Source organism: Agelaius tricolor, unplaced genomic scaffold (genome assembly GCF_023055355.1).
Source record: "Agelaius tricolor isolate 1412-34295 unplaced genomic scaffold, bAgeTri1.0.p SCAF_136, whole genome shotgun sequence".
Classification (NCBI taxonomy): domain Eukaryota; kingdom Metazoa; phylum Chordata; class Aves; order Passeriformes; family Icteridae; genus Agelaius; species Agelaius tricolor.
The window spans coordinates 23,680-44,096 of NW_027269396.1; the positions used below are offsets into that span (position 1 = coordinate 23,680).

At 58.8% G+C, this 20,417-nt stretch overlaps 1 protein-coding gene and 1 long non-coding RNA gene across 3 annotated transcripts; one reads left to right on the forward strand and one right to left on the reverse strand.

The window, feature by feature from the left end:
- Window positions 1–14: 14 nt before the first annotated feature.
- RASIP1 (Ras interacting protein 1) lies at window positions 15–16,073 on the reverse strand. Of its 2 annotated transcripts, XM_071420342.1 has the most exons (12): window positions 16,024–16,073; window positions 15,155–15,291; window positions 13,321–13,970; window positions 11,500–11,837; window positions 9,107–10,279; window positions 8,347–8,384; window positions 7,135–7,286; window positions 6,148–6,257; window positions 3,349–3,589; window positions 2,457–2,629; window positions 1,497–1,644; window positions 15–175 (listed from the first exon to the last, which is right to left on the reverse strand). In XM_071420342.1, exons 2-12 carry the CDS (start codon window positions 15,286–15,288, stop codon window positions 15–17), a joined length of 3,318 nt encoding a protein of 1,105 aa, XP_071276443.1. In that variant the 5' UTR covers window positions 15,289–15,291; window positions 16,024–16,073. The 2 variants fall into 2 exon arrangements, with proteins under 2 accessions (XP_071276443.1, XP_071276446.1); XM_071420345.1 differs by lacking the exons at window positions 15–175; window positions 1,497–1,644; window positions 2,457–2,629; window positions 3,349–3,589 and having other exon boundaries at window positions 8,959–10,279.
- On the forward strand, window positions 1,575–7,219 carry LOC139586744 (uncharacterized). The gene is made up of 5 exons (XR_011677947.1): window positions 1,575–1,704; window positions 1,735–2,136; window positions 2,201–3,550; window positions 6,132–7,029; window positions 7,130–7,219. It is a non-coding gene; the product is annotated as an uncharacterized lncRNA (long non-coding RNA).
- Window positions 16,074–20,417: the final 4,344 nt, after the last annotated feature.

Here is a 20,417-nt window from a genome sequence, read left to right on the forward strand (position 1 = left end):
ATTTTTTGGGGGTCTCAGAGGTCGTCGCCCCCCTCGAGCTCCCAGAGGCGCCGCCGGATTTTGAGGAGGGGGCTCAGGAGCCCCCCCGGGCCCAGGGGCACCCCCGGGCGCAGGCGGAAGCCCCGGGTGGGCAGCAGGAGCGGGGGGTGGTCCGAGAAGCTCTCGAAAATGTCACCTGGGGGGGCCCAAAAAGCACCAAAATCACCCCAAAAATCAGCCCAAAATCAGCCCAAAAAAACCAATAAAATCAGCCCAAAATCACCCCCCAAAATCCCCCGAGAAACTCGAAAATGTCACCTGGGGGGGACCCAAAAAGCACCGAAATCAGCCCAAAAATCAGCCCAAAATCACTCCAAAAAACAACAAAATCGGCCCAAAAATCACCCCCCAAAATCAGCCCAAAAATCACCAAAATCACCCCAAAAATCAGCCCAAAATGACCCCCCAAAATCAGCCCAAAATCAGCCCAAAAAACCAACAAAATCAGCCCAAAATCACCCCCCAAAGTCACCTCAAAATCACCCCCAAAATCCGCCCAAAAGCCACCAAAATCAGCCCAAAATAACACCAAAATCAGCCCCAAATCACCCCAAAAAACATCCCAAAGATGTCACCTGGGGGAGACACCCAAAACCCACCAAAATCAGCCCAAAATCACCCTAAAATCACCCCAAAATCCCCCGAGAAACTCTCGAAGATGTCACCTGGGAGGGACACCCAAAAACCACCAAAATCACCCCAAAATCACCCTAAAATCACCCCCAAAACCTACCAGAAACTCACCTGGGGGTGACACAGGGGGGGACACAGGTGTGTGACAGGTGTGACACAGGGGTATAACACACACACACACAGGTGTGACACAGGCGTGACAGGTATATAACACACACAGGTGTATAACACACACAGGTGTGACACAGGTGTGACACAGGTATATAACACACACACACACAGGTGTGACACAGGTGTGACAGGTATATAACACACACAGGTGTATAACACACACAGGTGTGTGACAGGTGTGACACAGGGGTATAACACACACAGAGGGTGTGACAGGTGTGTGATACAGGTGTGTGACAGGTGTATCACACACACACAGGTGTATAACACACACACAGGTGTGACACAGGTGCATCTCACACACACACACAGGTGTATAACACAGGTGTATAACACACACACAGGTGTGACACAGGTGTATAACACACACACGCACACACACACAGGTGTATCTCACACACACAGGTGTATAACACGGGTGTATAACACACACACAGGTGTGACACAGGTGTATTACACACACACACACACGCACACAGGTGTATCTCACACACACAGGTGTGACACAGGTGTATTACACACACACACACACACACACACACACAGGTGCATCACACACACACACAGGTGTATAACACAGGTGTATAACACACACACAGGTGTGACACAGGTGTATTACACACACACGTGCACCCCCCAGGTGCGTGGCTCACCTGTGGTGGCGGCCGCGCTCTCCTCGGGGGCGGGGCTCCAGGCGGGTGGGGCCGCCCGGCCCCGCCCCAGCCGGTAGTGCCTGAGCACGTGGTGCAGCTGCGCAGGTGAGAGCGCCGGGAACTCGGCCCGGAGCCGCGCCCAGGTGGCCTTGGGGACACGGACAGGTGTGAGCAGGTGTGTGCAGGTGTGTGCCCAGGTGTGTCTGTGGTGCCCCCAGGTGTGCACAGGTGTGAGCAGGTGTGCCCAGGTGTGTGCTCAGGTGTGTTTGTGGTGCCCCCAGCTGTGCCCAGGTGTGTGCTCAGGTGTGTTTGTGATGCCCCCAGCTGTGCCCAGGTGTGTGCTCAGGTGTGTTTGTGATGCCCCCAGCTGTGCACAGGTGTGTGCTCAGGTGTGTCTGTGGTGCCCCCAGTTGTGCCCAGGTGTGTCTGTGATGCCCCCAGGTGTGCCCCAGGTATACCCAGGTGTGCCCAGGTGTGTCATAGGTGTGCCCCAGGTGTGCTCAGGTGTGTCTGTGGTGCCCCCAGGTGTGCCCAGGTGTGTCTGTGATGCCCCCAGGTGTGCCCCAGGTATACCCAGGTGTGCCCAGGTGTGTCATAGGTGTGCCCCAGGTGTGCCCAGGTGAGTCTGTGGTGCCCCCAGGTGAGTCTGTGATATCCCCAGGTGTGCCCAGGTGTCTCACAGGTGTGTCATGGGTGTCTCATAGGTGTGCCCAGGTGTGTCTGTGATATCCCCAGGTGTATCCCAGGTGTACCCCAGGTGTGTTTATGATGCCCAGGTGTGCCCAGGTGTATCCCAGGTGCGCTCACCTGTTCCAAGCAGCCACGGGGCGTGCACAGCAGGTTGGCCGTGGCCGAGAGCTGTACCCAGGTGTATCTGTGATATCCCCAGCTGTACCCAGGTGTATCCCAGGTGTGCCCAGGTGTGTTTATGATGCCCAGGTGTATCCCAGGTGTGCTCACCTGTTCCAGGCAGCCGCGGGGCGTGCACAGCAGGTTGGCCGTGGCCGAGAGTTTCCTGAAGAAGTCCCCGGCGATGTCGCCCAGCCCCAGCGCCCCCAGCCCGTCCAGCACCAGGTCCAGGTTGGTGCGGAGCCGGACGCCCACCCACCACTGGAAGAACGGCCCCGCGCTGCCTGGGGAGCAAGAACGTTTGGGGTTACTTCGGGCTCTTCACACATTTCTAGCAGATTTTTATCCAGATATTTTTGAGATTTTTTTCAGATTTTTTTCAGATTTTTTTTTAATTTTTCGGATTTTTTTTGAGATTTTTTTCAGATTTTTATCGGATTTTTTTCAGAATTTTTCAGATTTTTTCAGATTTTTATCAGATTTTTTTTTCATTTTAATCAGATTTTATCCAGATTTTTTCAGATTTTTAGCAGATTTTTAATAATTTTAATCAGATCTTTTTTTTCAGATTTTTTTCAGGGTTTTTTTTTCAGATATTTTTCAGATTTTTAAAAATTTTTTTTTCAGATTTTCAAATTCCCCAAACACCCCCCAAATTCCCCCCAAAATCCTGACCTTTCTCCATGAGGGTGTTGAAGAGCGAGGCGTTGGAGAAGAAGAACAGGTACCCGAAGGTCTGGGATGCCCCAAACTCCCTATAAACCCCTATGAACCCCTATAAACCCCTATAAACCCCCCAAATCCCATATAAATCACCCCAAATCCCCTATAAATCACCCCAAATCCTGACCTTTCTCCATGAGGGTGTTGAAGAGGGACGCGTTGGAGAAGAAGAACAGGTAGCTGAAGGTCTGGGACACCCCAAACCCCTATAAACCCCTATAAACCCCATAAATCCCATATAAATCACCCCAAATCCCCTATAAATCACCCCAAATCTGACCTTTCTCCATGAGGGTGTTGAAGAGGGACGCGTTGGAGAAGAAGAACAGGTAGCCGAAGGTCTGCGAGGCCAGCTCGGGGTGCAGGCGGCACTCGCGCGTCAGCCCCAGCACGGCGCTGAACACGGCCAGGGGCGGCCGCAGCCCCGCGGGGACCCCGCCCCCGTCCGGCCCCGCCCGCGGCTCCGCCGCGCCCGCGAACGGGTTCGTGTCCAGCAGGGCGGGAAGGGCCGAGTACAGGGTCTGGAATTGGGGTAAATTCAGGGGATTTTGGGGTTTAGAGGGGTTCGTGTCCAGCAGGGCCGGGAGGGCCGAGTAAAGGGTCTGGAATTGGGTTAATTTGGGTGAATTTGGGGCATTTTGGGGGGTTCGTGTCCAGCAGGGCGGGGAGGGCCGAATAGAGGGTCTGGAATTGGGGAGATTTGGGTGAATTTGGGGCATTTTGGGGCATTTGGGGGTTTAGAGGGGATTTGGTGTCCAGTAGGGCGGGAAGGGCCGAGTACAGGGTCTGGAATTGGGGAGATTTGGGTTAATTTGGGTGAATTTGGGGCATTTTGGGGGGTTCGTGTCCAGCAGGGCGGGGAGGGCCGAATAGAGGGTCTGGAATTGGGGTAAATTCGGGTGAATTTGGGTGAATTTGGGGCATTTTGGGGGATTTTGGGGGGTTCGTGTCCAGCAGGGCGGGGAGGGCTGAATACAGGGTCTGGAATTGGGTGAATTTGGGTGAATTTGGGTGAATTTGGGGTGTTTGGGGGGTTGGTGTCCAGCAGGGCGGGTAGGGCTGAATAAAGGGTCTGGAAATGGGTGAATTTGGGTGAATTTGGGTGAATTTGGGGTGTTTGGGGGGTTGGTGTCCAGCAGGGCGGGTAGGGCTGAATAAAGGGTCTGGAATTGGGTGAATTTGGGTGAATTTGGGGGGTTCGTGTCCAGCAGGGCGGGGAGCGCTGAATAAAGGGTCTGGAATTGGGGAGATTTGGGTTAATTTGGGTGAATTTGGGGGATTTTGGGGGTTTAGAGGGGATTTGGTGTCCAGTAGGGCGGGAAGGGCTGAATAAAGGGTCTGAAATTTGGGGAGATTTGGGTTAATTTGGGTGAGTTTGGGGCTTTTTGGGGGGTTGGTGTCCAGCAGGGCGGGGAGGGCCGAGTACAGGGTCTGGAAATGGGGTAAATTCGGGTGAATTTGGGGTGTTTGGGGCATTTTGGGGCATTTAGAGGGGATTTGGTGTCGAGCAGGGCCGGTAGGGCCGAGTACAGGGTCTGGAATTGGGTTAATTTGGGTGAATTTGGGGTGTTTGGGGGGTTGGTGTCCAGCAGGGCCGGTAGGGCTGAATAAAGGGTCTGGAAATGGGTGAATTTGGGTGAATTTGGGTGAATTTGGGGCATTTTGGGGGGTTCAGAGGGGTTGGTGTCGAGCAGGGCGGGAAGGGCCGAGTAAAGGGTCTGGGGATGGAGATTTGGGGCATTTTGGGTGAATTTGGGGCATTTAGAGGGGATTTGGTGTCGAGCAGGGCCGGCAGCGCTGAATACAGGGTCTGAAATTGGGGTAAATTCGGGTGAATTCGGGTGAATTTGGGGCATTTAGAGGGGATTTGGTGTCGAGCAGGGCGGGCAGCACTGAGTACAGGGTCTGGGGATTTGGGGAGATTTTGGGTGAATTTGGGGCTCAGAGGGGATTTGGGGGGATTTGGTGTCCAGTAGGGCCGGTAGGGCTGAGTACAGGGTCTGGAGATTGGGGGAAATTTGGGTGAATTTGGGATTTAGAGGGGATTTGGGGGGTTACAGAGGGGATTTGGGGAGGATTTGGGGAGTTTAGAGGGGATTTGGGGTCCCTCAGGTGAATTTTGGGGTCCCCAGGTGGGATTTGGGATCCCCCAGGTGAATTTTGGGGTCCCTCAGGTGAATTTCGGGTCCCCCATGTGAATTTTGGGTTCCCCATGTGAATTTTGGGTTCCCCATGTGAATTTTTGGTTCCCCAGGTGAATTTTGGGTTCCCCAGGTGCATTTTGGGGTCCCCATGTGAATTTTGGGTTCCCCAGGTGAATTTTGGGTCCCCCATGTGAATTTTGGGTTCCCCAGGTGAATTTTGGGGTCCCCAGGCAAATTTCGGGTTCCCCATGTGAATTTTGGGGTCCCCCAGGTGAATTTCGGGGTTCCCCAGGTGAATTTCGGGGTGCCCAGGTGCATTTTGGGTTCCCCAGGTGAATTTTGGGTCCCCAGGTGCATTTTGGGTTCCCCAGGTGAATTTCGGGGTCCCCAGGCAAATTTTGGGTTCCCCATGTGAATTTTTGGTTCCCCATGTGAATTTTTGGTTCCCCAGGTGAATTTTGGGTCCCCCAGGTGAATTTTGGGTTCCCCAGGTGAATTTCAGGTCCCTCAGGTGAATTTTGGGATTCCCCAGGTGAATTTTGGGATCCCCCAGGTGGGATTTGGGGTCCCCCATGTGAATTTTGGGTTCCCCAGGTGAATTTTGGGTTCCCCAGGTGAATTTCGGGGTCCCCATGTGAATTTTGGGTTCCCCAGGTGAATTTCGGGGTCCCCCAGGTGGGATTTGGGGTTCCCCAGGTGGGATTTGGGATCCCCCAGGTGAATTTTGGGGTCCCTCAGGTGAATTTCGGGTCCCCCATGTGAATTTTGGGTTCCCCAGGTGAATTTTGGGTCCCCCATGTGAATTTTGGGTTCCCCAGGTGAATTTTTGGTTCCCCAGGTGCATTTTGGGTTCCCCAGGTGGGATTTGGGATCCCTCAGGTGAATTTTGTGTTCCCCAGGTGAATTTTGGGGTCCCCAGGTGCGTTTGGGCTCACCTTGGTCAGGTAGTAGACGCTCTGCTGGAACGTGGACATGATCACCTCGTCCAGCACGCCCAGGGCCTCGTCACAGCTCTCCAGGTCCTTCTCCAGCTCGGGGCACGGCCCTGAAAACCCGGGAATTTACCCCAAAATATGGTGCAGATCCCAAAATCCAGGAGAAACCCTGAAATCCCGGGAATTCACCCCAAAAAAACATAATCCCACAGGATAATCCCACAGGAATCACCCCAAAATCGCGGGGATTCACCCCAGGGCCTCCTCACAGCTCTCCAGGTCTTTCTCCAGCCCCTGGCACGGCCCTAAAAACCCGGGAATTTACCCCAAAATGGGGGCCAGATCATAAACCTGGGATAAACCCCTAAATCCCGGGAATTCACCCCAAAATTCAGGATAAACCCTGGAAATTCATCCCAAAATATAGGATAAATCCCAAAATCCAGGATAAACCCCTAAATCCCATGGGAATTTACCCCAAAATGGGGGTCAGCCCCTAAACCCCAGGGATTCACCCCAAAACTGGGAAATTCCCCCCAAATACCCCCAAAAATCCCAGTACGGCCCCAAAAATGTCCGGTCTGGCCCCAGAACCGCCCCAGGACCCCATCCCAGTGCATCCCAGTATATCCCAGTGCATCCCAGTATAACCCAGTAGAACCCAGTATAAACCAGTATAACCCAGTATAACCCAGTGCATCCCAGTATAGCCCAGTGCATCCCAGTATAACCCAGTATAAACCAGTGTAACCCAGTATAACCAGTATAACCCAGTGCATCCCAGTATAGCCCAGTATAACCAGTATAACCCAGTATAAACCAGTATAAACCAGTATAGTCCAGTATAAATCAGTATATCCCAGTATAAACCAGTATAACCCAGTATAACCCAGTATAACCAGTATATCCCAGTATAACCCAGTATAACCCAGTATAACCCAGTATATCCCAGTATAACCCAGTATATCCCAGTATATCCCAGTGTACCCTCGATGTCCAGCTGTGCCTCCAGGGCCTGCAGGTGCGCCTGCGCCAGGTTCAGCAGCTCCACGCTGTTCGCCAGCCACCCCAGCAGGGGGCGCAGGTCCGAGGTGACCCCGGAAAGGTCCAGAAACGGGGGGGGGTCCCCGTCCGGGGGGCTGCGAAGGGTGGGGGGGGGACACCCCAAAATTGGGTGAGGGGGGGGGCCCAAAATTGGGATTGGGGATCCTCAAAATTGGGGGGGACACCCCAAAATTGGGTGAGGGACCGGAAATTTGGATTGGGGACCCCAAAATTGGGTGAGGGGGGCCCAAAATTGGGTGAGGGGGGGCCCAAAATTGGGATTGGGGATCCTCAAAATTGGGATTGGGGATCCCAACATTGGGGGGGACACCCCAAAATTGGGTGAGGGGGGCCCAAAATTGGGATTGGGGACCCCAAAATTGGAGGGGACACCCCAAAATTGGGATTGGGGATCCTCAAAATTGAGCGGGATAAACCAAATTGGGGAGGGGTTTGGGGGGGATCCCAAAATTGGGTGAGGGGGGGCCCAAAATTGGGTGAGGGGGGGCCCAAAATTGGGTGAGGGGGGGCCCAAAATTGGGTGAGGGGGATCCTCAAAATTGAGCGGGATAAACCAAATTGGGGAGGGGTTAGGGGGGGATCCCAAAATTGGGTGAGGGGGGACCCCAAAATTGGGATTGGGGATCCCAACTTTGGGGGGGATCCCAAAATTGGGAGGGGTTTGGGACTGGGGGACCCCAAATTGGGAGGGGTTTGGGGTTTGGGGGGGACCCAAAAATTGGGAGGGATTTTGGGGAGGGGGGGGATCCCAAATTTGGGAGTGGTTTGGGGGGGATCCTCAAAACTGTGAGATGGACCCCAAAATTGTGAGGGAATTGGGGCAGGATCCCCCAAACTTGGAAGGGAATTGGGAGGGGGATCCCCAAAATTGGGAGGGGTTTGGGACTGGGTGGGGGTCCCAGAAATTCCCCAAAATTCTACCCAGAATCCCCCCAAAAATGGCCCCAAAACAGCCCCAGGAGCCCTCCCAGTCTGTCCCAGTCTGTCCCAGTCTGTCCCAGTCCCCAGGGGCAGTTTGGGGCAGTTTTGGGGGTCCCGAGGGGGTTTTGGGGCGGTTTTGGGGATCTCAGGGAGGTTTTGGGGAGATTTTGGGCGGTTTTGGGGAGATTTTGGGCGGTTTTGGGTCTCTCTCACCTCTCCGGCTGCCGGTCCCCGATTTCCTTGATTTTCTCCTGCCAGGAGAGCGAGGGACCCTCAGTGCCCCAGTATGGACCAGTATGGACCAGTATAGGCCAGTATGGACCAGTTTCCCTCCCAGTATGGCCCCAGTTTCCTTCCCAGTTCAGTCCCAGTTTGGCCCCAGTTCAGCCCCAGTTTGGCCCCAGTTTCCCTCCCAGTTCACCCCCAGTTTGGCCCCAGTTTCCCTCCCAGTTCACCTCAGTATGGCCCCAGTTTCCCTCCCAGTTCAGCCCCAGTTTCCCTCCCAGTTCACCCCCAGTTTGGCCCCAGTTTCCTTCCCAGTTCCCTCCCAGTTTGGCCCCAATTCACCCCAGTTCAGCCCCAATTTGGCCCCAGTTTCCCTCCCAGTTCCATCCCAGTTTGGCCCCAGTTTCCCTCCCAGTTCAGCCCCATTTTGGCCCCAGTATCTCCCATGTTCCCCCCAATTCCCCCAAATCCCCGTGTCCCCAAAATGTCCCCAAATATCCCCAAATTCCCCCAATCCCCGTGCCCCCCCAATGTCCCAAAATGCCCCAAAATGTTCCCAAAATGCCCCAAAATGTCCCCAGATGTCCCCGGCTCGCTCACCCCGACCGTTTCCCGCAGCATCCCGGCCACTCTCCCCAGCAGCTCCGGGAAATGTCCCCCAAATATCCCCAAATTCCCCCAATCCCCGTGTCCCCAAAATGTCCCAAAATGTCCCAAAATGTCCCCAAAATGTTCCCGGCTCGCTCACCCCGACCGTTTCCCGCAGCATCCCGGCCACTCTCCCCAGCAGCTCCGGGAAATGTCCCGCCGGGAACTCCTTGGCCGCGTGCTCCAGGCACAGCCCCAGCAGGAACGCCGGGGCCAGCGCCCCCAAATCCTCCTCGGGACCCCCCGAATCCTCCTCGGGACCCCCCGAATCCTCATCGGGAACCCCCGAATCCTCATCGGGACCCCTCAAATCCCCTTTGGGACCCCTCAAATCCCCCTTGGGACCCCTCAAATCCTGCCCGGGACCCCCCGAATCCTGCCCGGGACCCCTCAAATCCTGCCCGGAACCCCCCAAATTCTGCCCAGGACCCCTCAAATCCTCTCCGGGACCCCTCAAATCCTGCCCAGGACCCCTCAAATCCTCTCCGGGACCCCTCAAATCCTGCCCAGGACCCCTCAAATCCCCTCTGGGATCCCCCGAATCCTCATCGGCACCGCCCGAATTTTGCCCGGGACCCCCCGAATTTTGCCCGGAACCCCCCAAACCCTCATCAGGACCCCCCGAATCCCCTCCAGGACCCCCCGAATGCCCCCGGGGCCCCCCGAAGCCGCCCAGGTCCATGCTGAGGATGTCCCGCAGCAGCGCCCCCTCGTCCTGCGGGCGGTACCGGAGCTCGGCGCGGGGGCTCCGCAGCGCCTCCCGCAGCCGCTCCCGCCGCTCCCGGGGGCTCCTCCCGCAGCCCGCGCACCCCAGCACCCCCAAAATCCCCATCGGGGGCCGCGGGGGGGGAGCCCAGGGCGGCCGCGCCCCCTCCCCAGCGCGGGGGTCCTTGTAGAGCAGCAGGACGTGCTCCCCCAGACCCAAAAGGTCCCCGGGGCGCAGCGGCGCCCGGCGGAACAGGGGGGTCCCGTTCAGCGTGGTGGGGGCGCCCCGGAAGGGCCGCACGGTGGCCGAGGGGGGGGCCCCGGAATTCGGGGAGGGGTCGCAGCCGCCGCCCGGCAGCCCCGGGGCGGGGTCCGCCTGCACCAGGCAGTGCCGGGGGAGGAGGTCGGGGGCGTCCAGGAAGGTGTCGACCACCGAGAAGGGGCCCGGGTCGGGTTTTTGGGGAGGGGGCTCGGGGGGCTCGGGGGGGGCCGGGACCCCCGCCCCGGAGCGGCGGTCGAGGCGGCCGAAGATGTGCTGGGGGCGGGTCATGATGAAAAGGACGAAGTCCTGTGGGGGAAATGGGGTGAAAATGGGGGGTTTGGGGTAAAAAATGGGGGTTTGGGGGGAAAAAAATGGGGGTTTGGGGTTAAAAAAATGGGGGGGTGGGGGTTAAAAAATGGGGGGTTTGGGGGGTAAAAAAATGGGGGGTGGGGGTTAAAAAATGGGGGGTTTGGGGTAAAAAAATGGGGGGTTTGGGGGAAAAAACGGGGGGGTTTGGGGGGAAAAAAATGGGGGTTTGGGGTTAAAAAAATGGGGGGGTTGGGGTTAAAAAATGGGGGGTTTGGGGTAAAAAAAATGGGGGGTTTGGGGTGGGAAATGGGGTAAAAAAGGGGGAAAAAAAGGGGAGTTTGGGGTTAAAAAAAAGGGGGGGTTTGGGGTGGGAAATGGGGGTCACTTTGGTCCCATTTTTGGGGGAATTTCTGGGGTTTTTTTGGAGGATTTTTGGGGTGGTTTCCCTGGGTTTGGGGGCTCACAGGGAGGGCCCGGGGGGCTCACTCTGGTCCCATTTTTGGGGTGAATTTCCCGTTTTTTGGAGCGTTTTTGGGGTGGTTTCTCTGGATTTAGGGGTCACTCTGGTCCCATTTTTGGGGTGAATTTCTGGGGTTTTTTTGGAGGATTTTTTTGGGGAGATTTCTCTGGATTTAGGGGTCACTCTGGTCCCATTTTTGGGGTGAATTTCTGGGGTTTTTTTGGAGGATTTTTTTGGGGAGATTTCTCTGGATTTAGGGCTCACTTTGGTCCCATTTTTGGGGTGAATTTCTGGGGTTTTTTTGGAGGATTTTTGGGGCGGTTTCCCTGGATTTAGGGCTCACTCCGGTCCCATTTTTGGGGTGAATTTCTGGGGTTTTTTTGGAGGATTTTTGGGGCGGTTTCCCTGGATTTAGGGCTCACTCTGGTCCCATTTTTGGGGTGAATTTCCCGTTTTTTTGGAGGATTTTTGGGGCGGTTTCTCTGGGTTTGGGGCTCACTCCGGTCCCATTTTTGGGGTAAATTTCCCGTTTTTTCCTCTCACCTCCTTGCTGTAGCCCCTCAGCAGCAGGAAATAGGGGCGGGCAGGAAGAAAAGGGGATTTTTTTGGGGTGGTTTCTCTGGATTTAGGGCTCACTCCGGTCCCATTTTTGGGGTGAATTTCCCGTTTTTTGGAGCGTTTTTGGGGTGGTTTCTCTGGATTTAGGGGTCACTCCGGTCCCATTTTTGGGGTGAATTTCCCGTTTTTTTCCTCTCACCTCCTTGCCGTAGCCCCGCAGCAGCAGGAAATAGGGGCGGTCCCGGGGGGGCTGGATCAGGCACTGCGAGAGCAGCTCCAGGCCGGGACCCCCGTCCCCATCGCCGCCCTCCGGGGTGCCGGGGGCGCCGGGCGGGGGTCCCGGGGGGGCGGGGCCCGCGCTGTCCCCGCCCCCGGCCACGCTCAGGGCCTTGCGCTGGCGCCGCCGCGTGCTCAGGTTGAGGTCGCTGATGCTGCGCCGCATGGCCGGGCCGGGGTCACCGCGCGCCGGGGCCGCGGGGCCGCCCGAGGCCGCCCGGGAGCGGTTCCGGTGCAGGCGGCGGGAGGGGGGCGGCAGCCCTGGGGAAACGAGGGGAGGGGGCGTTGGTGGAGGGCGGGAAATGTGGGGAGGGGGCTTGGGGAGGGACACCGTGGGAATGTGGGGATTGGGGGAAATGGGGGGAAAAAGAGGAAAAATAAAGGGGGGAAAATAATGGGGGGAAAATGGGATTAAGGGGGAAAAATGGGGAAAAACAGGATTGAGGGGAAAAAAGCGGGGGGGAAATAGGATTAAGGGCAAAAAAAAACGGTGGGCAAAACGGGGGGAAAATAGGAATAAGGGCAAAAAAAAAAAAAACCCGGGGGAAAACAGGATTAAGGGGGAAAAAACGGGGGGAAAATAGGAATAAGGGCAATAAAAAACGGGGGAAAAACGGGGGAAAAACGGGTTGGAAAATAGGAATAAGGGCAAAATAAACCGGGGGAAAATGGGGAAAAATAGGAATAAGGGAAAAAAAACCGGGGGAAAAACAGGATTAAGGGGGAAAAAAACGGTGGGGGGAAATAGGAATAAAGACAAAAAAACCGGGGGAAAATAGGAATAAGGGCAAAAAAAACGGGGTAAAAACGGGGGTAAATAGGAATAAGGGCAAAAAACGGGGGTAAAATAGGATTAAGGGCAATAAAAACGGGAGTAAAGTAGGAATAAGGGCAAAAAAAAAACCGGGGAAAAAAACGGGGGTAAAACAGGATTAAGGGGGGAAAAAATGGGGGGAAAAATAGGATTAAGGGAAAAAAAAAAAAAAAACGGGGTAAAACCGGGGGGAAAATAGGAATAAGGGCAAAAAAATCGGGGTAAAAACGGGGGTAAAATAGGATTAAGGGCAAAAACCGGGGAAAAATAGGAATAAGGGGGAAAAAACGGGGGGAAAATAGGATTAAGGGAAAAAAAAAAAAAAAACAGGGGGAAAATGGGAATAAGGGCAAAAAATCCGGGGGGAAAAACGGGGGGAAAATAGGATTAAGGGCAAAATAAACCGGGGGAAAATCGGGGGTAAAATAGGATGAAGGGCAAAAAAAACGGGGTAAAACCGGGGTAAAAATGGGGGGGGAAACAGGAATAAGGGAAAAAACGGGGGTAAAATAGGAATAAGGGCAAAAAAAAAAAGGGGTAAAAACGGGGGAAAATAGGAATAAGGACAAAAAAAAAAAAAAAAAAAAAAAAACAAGGGGAAAATGGGAATAAGGGCAAAAACACCGGGGGAAAAACGGGGGTAAAAACGGGGGTAAAATAGTAATAAGGGCAAAAAACGGGGAAAAATAGGAATAAGGGGGATAAAACGGGGGGAAAATAGGAATAAGGACAAAAAAAAAAACCGGGGTAAAAACGGGGATAAAATAGGAGTAAGGGCAAAAAAAAAACAAGGGTCAAAAACGGGGGAAAAAATGGGAATAAGGGCAAAAAACCGGGGGAAAAATAGGAATAAGGGCAAAAAAACCCCGGAGTAAACCCGTGGTAAAAAGGCAACCCAAGCGACGCAGGCAGGGCCGCCCCACCCCTCACCGGCGCCGTCGCCTCCCTCGCCGCTCTCGTCTCCTCCTCCTCCTCCTCCCCCGTCGCGCTCCCGCTCCCGCTCCAGGTCCTCCCTGCGGCGGATCTCGAAGCGGCGGGACCAGCCGGCCTTGGGCTTCCAGAGCTCCTGCAGCAGCAGCGGCCGCTCGGCGTCGCCCACCTCGCGCAGGTGCTCGCCCTGCCAGGCGCCGCCGGCCCCGCCGGGCCTGCCCACGACGTCGCAGAGCGCGAAGCGCGCGAAGTCCTCGGGGTCGAGGCCGTAGCGCTCGAGCGCCTCGCGGACCAGGGCGCGGGCGCTGCAGCGCGGCGTGGCCAGGACGCTCTTGTAGTTGGCGCCGCGGGAAATGGCCCCGCCGAAGATCTTGAGGATGCACGGCGGGCTCGGCGTGCACAGCGCGGGGCCCGGCAGGGCGGCGGGGCCGTCGCGGAGGTCGCTGAGCTTCTTCTCGCTGGCCCAGCGGGAGTGAGGGTGGCCCGGGCTGGCGGTGCTGGTGGTGCTGGTGCTGGTGGTGGCGCGGTGGAAGAGGTGGGAGAGGCGCTTGTGGCGCGGCGGCTTCGCCTTGGGAGCGGGAGCCGCGCTGGGAATGGGGCGCGGGTCCGAGGGGTCGCTGGCGCGGCTGGGGGTGTCCGAGGAGGTGGAGCTGGGGGGGAAATGGGGGGAAAAGGGGGGGAAATGGGGTGAAAAGGGGTAAAAATGGGGGGAAAATGGGGTTAAAAGGGGGGAAATGGGGTGAAAAGGGGTAAAAATGGGGTTAAAAGGGGGGGAAATGGGGTTAAAATGGGGTTCAAATGGGGGAAATGGTGTTAAAAGGGGGGAAAATGGTGTTAAAGGGGGGGAAATGGGGTTAAAATGGGGGAAATGGGGTTCAAATGGGGGAAATGGGGTTAAAAGGGGGGAAAATGGTGTTAAAAGGGGGGGAAATGGGGTTAAAAGGGGGGGAAGTGGGGTTAAAATGGGGGAAATGGGGTTAAAATGGGGTAAAAAGGGGGGGAATGGGATAAAAATTGGGTTAAAAGGGGGAAATGGGGTTAAAAGGGGGGGAAATGGGGGGGATGGGTTTAAAAGGGGGGAAATGGGGTTAAATGGGGGAGAATGGGGTTAAAAGGGGGGGAAATAGGGTAAAAATGGGGGGAGAATGGGGTTAAAAGGGGGGAAAATGGGGGGGAAGTGAGGTTAAAAGGGGGGAAATGGGGTTAAAAGGGGAAAATGGGGTAAAAACGGGGTTAAAGGGGGGAAATGGGGTTAAAAAGGGGGGAAATGGTGGAAATGGGGGGGAATGGGGTAAAAATGGGGGGAAAAATGAGGTTAAAGGGGGGGAATGGGGTAAAAATGGGGTTAAGGGGAGGAAATGAGGTTAAAAGGGGGGGAATGGGATTAAAGGGGGAAAAATGGGCGGAAAATGGGAGAAATGGGGTTAAGATGGGGGGGAAATGGGGGAATGGGATTAAAAGAGGAAAAAATGGGGTTAAAAGGGGAGAAAATGGGGGAAATGGGGTTAAAGGGGAAATAAAACGGGGGAAAATGGGATTAAAAGGGGAAAAATGGGATTGGGGGAATGGGGGAAATGGGATTAAAGGGGGGGGAAATGGGGAGAAATTGAATTAATGGGGAAAAACTGGGGAAAATGGGATCAAAGGGGGGAAAAACATGGGAAATAGGATTAAAGGGGGGAAAAACTGGGGGAAATGGGATTAAAGGTGGGGAAAAATTGGGGTGAAAAACGGGGAAAATGGGATTACGGGGGGGGAAAAACGGGGGGAATGGGATTAAAGGGGGAGAAATTGGGGTGAAAAATGCGGAAAACGGGCCATTTTGGGGTCTCACCGCACGGAGCCCGCGCTGGGCCAGCGCCGGCTCATCTTGGCCAGGCGCTTCTTGGGGGAGTTGATCCAGAGCCCCACGGGGAAATGGAGCTTCCCGAAGCGGGGCGAGCCCTCCTTGCGCTCCTCGGGGAGCATCCTCTGCACAGCGAGGCCGAAAAAGGGGGAAAAATGGGAAAAAAGGGGATTTGGGGCACCCTCCCTGCAGCCCACACCAACAAATCACAGCTTTGGCCGACCCAAAAACGCCTTTTCCGGGCTTTTTTCTCTCCAGACTGCTCAAACTCTCCCTTTCTCACCCATTTTCCCCAAAATCGCCCTCAGGCTCCACCCGGGACCCTCCCACCCCCCTTTTTCTGCCCAAATCCCCTTTTCCCACCCATTTCCCCCCTTTTCTCCCTCTTTACCTCCCCATTTTCCCCTTTCATCCCCATTTTCCCACACTTCTTCCTCTTTTCCCACCTTTTTTCTTTCTTTTCCCCTTTTTCTCCCTTTTACCTCCCCTTTTTCCCCCCTGTTCCCACCCTTTTTCCCACCCTTTTTCTACCCAAACCCCCTTTTCCCCCCTTTTTTCCTCTTCTTTACCCTTTTCCCATCCTTTATTCCCCTTTTTCCCCCTTTCCCCCCCCTCTACCTCCCATTTTTCACCTTTCCCCAGCCTTTATCCTGCATTTTCCCCCTCTTTATCCCCTCAGACCCCCCTTTTTCCACTCTTTTTTCCACCCAAACCCTCCCTTTTCCCACCCTTTTCCCTCAAAACCCCCTATTTTCCCAAAAAAACCCCCCATTTTTTCCCTAAAAAACCCCTTTTTTCCCCCTCTGGGCCCTCCAACCCCCCCAGTTCCCCCTTTTGCCCCCGTGGCCGCCCCTCACCGTGGTGCCGGCGGCTCCCGGCGCTGCCGAATTCCCGGAGAATTCCCCCGGTCCCGTTTCCCGGGGGGGGGGGGGGGCAGGAAGGGCCGAGCCGGGCCAGGAAATCGAGGGGGGGGGGCGGGAAGGGCGGGGGGGGAGGGGCACGGCCGGGAGGGGGGGGAGGGGAAGGGAAGGGGAGCCCCGAGCAACCCAAAATGGGGGGGGCTGGGACGGGACCCCCACCCAAAGGGACCCCAGACCCATCACAGACCCCTCAGGGTGACCCCAGTGCCACCAAAGGGACCCCAGAGTCACCAAAATGGGGGGGCCTGGGACGGGACCCCCACCCAAAGGGACCCCAGACCCACCAAAGGGGCCTCAGACCCATCATGGACCCCTCAGGGTGACCCCAGTGCCACCAAAATGGGGGGGCCTGGGATGGACCCCCACCCAAAGCGACCCCAGACCCATCACGAACCCCTCAGGGTGACCCCGGACCCACCCAAGGGGGGCTCAGAGTCACCAAAGGGACCCCAGAGCCACCCAAAGGGGACCCCAGAGTCATCATGGACCCCTCAGGGTGACCCCGGACCCCATAAGAGGGACCCCAGACCTGTCTATGTCCCCCCAGAGGGGCCACAGACCCCTCACAGACCCCTCAGGGTGACCCCAGATCCCCCAAAGAGACCCCTGACCCCCCCAAAGGGATCACAAACTCCCCAACGGACCCCAGACCCACCAAAGGGGGGCTCAGACCCCCGCAGAGGAACCCCAGACCCCCCAAAGGGACCCCAGACCCATCGCGGACCCCTCAGGGTGATCCCAGAAACACCCCAAGGGGGGCTCAGAGCCCTCAAAGGGACCCCAGAGCAACAAGAGAGACCCCAGACCCCCCCCAAAGGAACCCCAGGCTCCTCCAGGTGCCCTCAGGGTGACCCCAGACCCCTCAGAGTGACCCCAAACTGCTCCATGTCCGTTCAGGGTGACCCCAGACCCCTCAGGGTGACCTTCTCCCCTCACAATGACCCCAAACCTCTCCGTGACCCCTCATGGTGACCCCGGCCCCTCACGACCCCCCTCCGGCATATCCCCTTCCCTCAGAGCCAGGCCCCGCCCCCTCTGCCTCACCCGGCACGCTCATTGGCCGAGCTTTTCCCGCCTCGCCGTGCGCAAGCCAATCAGAGCAAGGCAAGGAGAAGGAGGGGCGGGACCGGCATGTTTTGGGCGGGAAGAGAATCGGCCAATCAGAGCCCGAAGAGCATCAAAACAAACCACGCCCTAAAGCCGCGCCTCCTCCTCAAGACCACGCCCCTCGCGGTGGCCACGCCCCCTGCCCGCGGCTCCGCCGCGGTCCTAAAGCCCCCGAAAAACCCCAAAAAACCCTAAAATCTGCCCCAAAACCGAGCCCCGGAGCCCCAGAATGGACCTCAATCACCCCCCAATCTCCAAAACCCCCTAAATCGGCCCCAAAACAGAGCCCTGGCGCCCCAGAATGGACCTCAATCCCCCCCAAACCCCAAAATCGGCCCCAAAACCCAGCCCTGGAGCCCCAAAATGGACCTCAATACCCCAAAACCCCCAAATTCGGCCCCAAAATCTACCTCAATCCCCCCCCAACCCCAAAATCGTCCTCAAAACCGAGTCCCGGCGCCCCAAAATACCCCCCAAAACCCCCTGGGAGCCCCAAAACCGAGCCCTGGAGCCCCAAAATGGACTTCAATTCCCCCCCCCCCAGCCCCAAAACTTCAAAATCGGCCTCAAAACCGAGCACCGGAGCCCCTGAATCGACCTAATTCCCCTTCAAAGCGGCCCCGAAACAGCGACACAGTGACACAGTGACAGCGGCGCGGGGAAAGTGACAGCGACAGTGACACGGTGACACAGTGACAGTGACACGGTGACAGTGACACAGTGACAGTGACACAGTGACACTGCCACCCCCCAGCCAGCGCCGCCACCACCGCCGTCCCCCCCGTGTCGCCGCTCTGGGCCCCGCAGCGACGCCGTGGACGCTGCCACCCCCCCCCCCCCGTGCTCCCTCCGTGTCCCCCCAATGTCCCCCCTTTTGTCCCCCCTTTTGTCCCCCCGGTTTTCCCCCCACTGGGGACATTGCCACCCCCCGTGTCCCCCCCGTATCCCCTGAATGTCCCCCCGTTTTTCCCCCGCCGTGTCCCCCCGGTTTTCCCTCCTTTGTCCCCCCCATTGGGGACGCTGCCACCCCCCCATTTTCCCCTCTTTGTCCCCCCGGTTTTCCCCTCTTTGTCCCCCCGTTTTTCCCCCCCCGTATCCCCTGAATGTCCCCCCATGTCCCCCCTCCGTGTCCCCCCCTTTGGGGACGCTGCCATCCCCCCGCGTCCCCTCTTTGTCCCCCCGTTTCCCCCCCCGGTGTCCCCCCCACATCCTGCCCCGTGTCCCCCCAGTGTCCCCCCGTTTTCCCCCCCGTGTCCCCTCCGTGTCCCCTCCGTGTCCCCCCGTTTCCCCCGTCCCTTTTTGCCCCCCCCGGTGTCCCCCCCACATCCTGCCCCGCGTCACCGCCTGACGCACGGCCCGGCCCCCCCCCGCCCCCCCCGGGGCCACCCGTGCTGACCGCGGTGGCCGCCGATTGTGCCCCCCCCGTCCCCCCAAAACCCCGACCGGGACCCCCCAAACCCCTCCCGGGACACTTGGGGGGGGTCGCCCCCATTTTTGGGGGGGGTTTCCTGCCCGGGGGGGTCCGGGGGGGTCCCGGTGCTGACGCAGCGCGGCGGGGCCGGGGGGGGCCCTGCGGCCGCCCGGGGTTTCCGCTGACGCCAGCGGGGCCCCCCCGCCCCCTTGAGCCCCCCCCCCCCCCTCCCCGAGCCCTTCCGGGACCGCGGGGGCCGCACCGGGACCCCCCCCTGCCCCCCCCCCCATATCCCGGGACCCTCCCCGCGGTGTCGGGGCCGTCCCCGAGCCCGCCCCGCCCCCCCGCGCGCGCGCGCGCCGGACACGCCCCCCACGGGACGGCCCCGCCCCCTCCCCTCGGGTTTGTGCCCCCCCCCCGGGATGGCCCCGCCCCCCGCCCCTCGGGTTTGTGCCCCCCCCGCCCCCCGGGATGGCCCCGCCCCCCTCCCCTCGGGTTTGTGCCCCCCCCCCGCCCCCCACGGGGGGTCCCGGCGCTGACGCGAGTGGGGGGAACCGGGGGGGGGAGGGGCTGAGTCAGAGAGGGGGGGCGGGGGGGGAACCGGGGGGGGGGTGCGGTCCCCCCGGTTCGGGACCTCGGGACCCCCCCGGTTCGGGACCGGGATCGGGACCCCCCCCGGTTCGGGACCCCCGGTTCGGGTTCGGGATCTCCCCCATGAGGGGTCGGGATCCCTCCGGTGCCGGCTCGGTCCGGTCCGGTCCCACCTGGTCCAGGTGCGGCCCCGGTCCAGGTGCGGGACCGCGGGTTCTCCCCCGGGGCGGGCTGGGGCTCCGGTGTCGGTTCCGGTGCACCTGGTCCAGGTGCGGCCCCGCTCCCGGTACCGCCCGGGCCCTTCCCCGTAGGGTTCGGGGCCGATCCCGGGACCCCCGGTGCAGTTCGGGACCGATCCCGGTGCCCCCGGTGCAGGTTCGGGACCACTCCCGGTACCCCCGGCGCAGGTTCGGTTCCGATCCAGGTGCGCCCTGCTCCAGGTTCGACCCCGCTCCCGGTTCCCCCAGTCCGTTCCCGGTACCCCCCGGTCCCGGTCCAGCCCCTCTCCAGGTGCGCCCCGGCGCAGGTCCGGGACTGATCCCGGTGCATGTTCGGTCCCGGTCCCGGTACCCCTGGTCCGGGTTCGGTGCCGTTCTCGGTACCAGGGTCCCGGTTCTCTCCTGGTCCCCCCGGTCCCGGTACCGCGGGCCCGGTCCAGCCCCGCTCCAGGTGCGCTCCGGCGGAGTTTCGGCCCTGGTACCCCCGGTCCCGGTTCGCTCCCGGTCCCGGTCCAGCCCCGCTCCAGGTGCGCCTCCCCTCCAGGTGCGCCCCCTCCCCGTTCCCGGTACCGCGGTCCCGGTTCTCTCCCGATTCCCCGGTCCCGGTTCGGTGCCGTTCCCGGTTCCGCGGTCCCGCTTCTCTCCCGATTCCCCGATCCCGGTTCGGTCCCGGTCCATCCCCCCCTCCAGGTGCGCCCCTTCCCGCTCCTCCTCTCGGGGGTCCCGTTCCTCCCTCCCGGTATTGGGGGGTCCCGCTCGGTCCCGCTCGGTCCGGGGGGGTCCCGAGAGGTCCCGCGTGTCCGGGGGGGTCCCGGTTCTCTCCCGGTCCCGGTTCGCTCCCGATCCCGGTTCGGTCCCGGTCCACCCCCCCCTCCAGGTGCGCCCCTTCCCCTCCTCCGCCGCCTCTCGGGGGTCCCGTTCCTCCCTCCCGTCGGTGCTGGGGGGTCCCGCTCGGCCCCGCTCGGCCCGGGGGGGTCCCGGGGGGGTCCCGGGGGGGTCCCGGG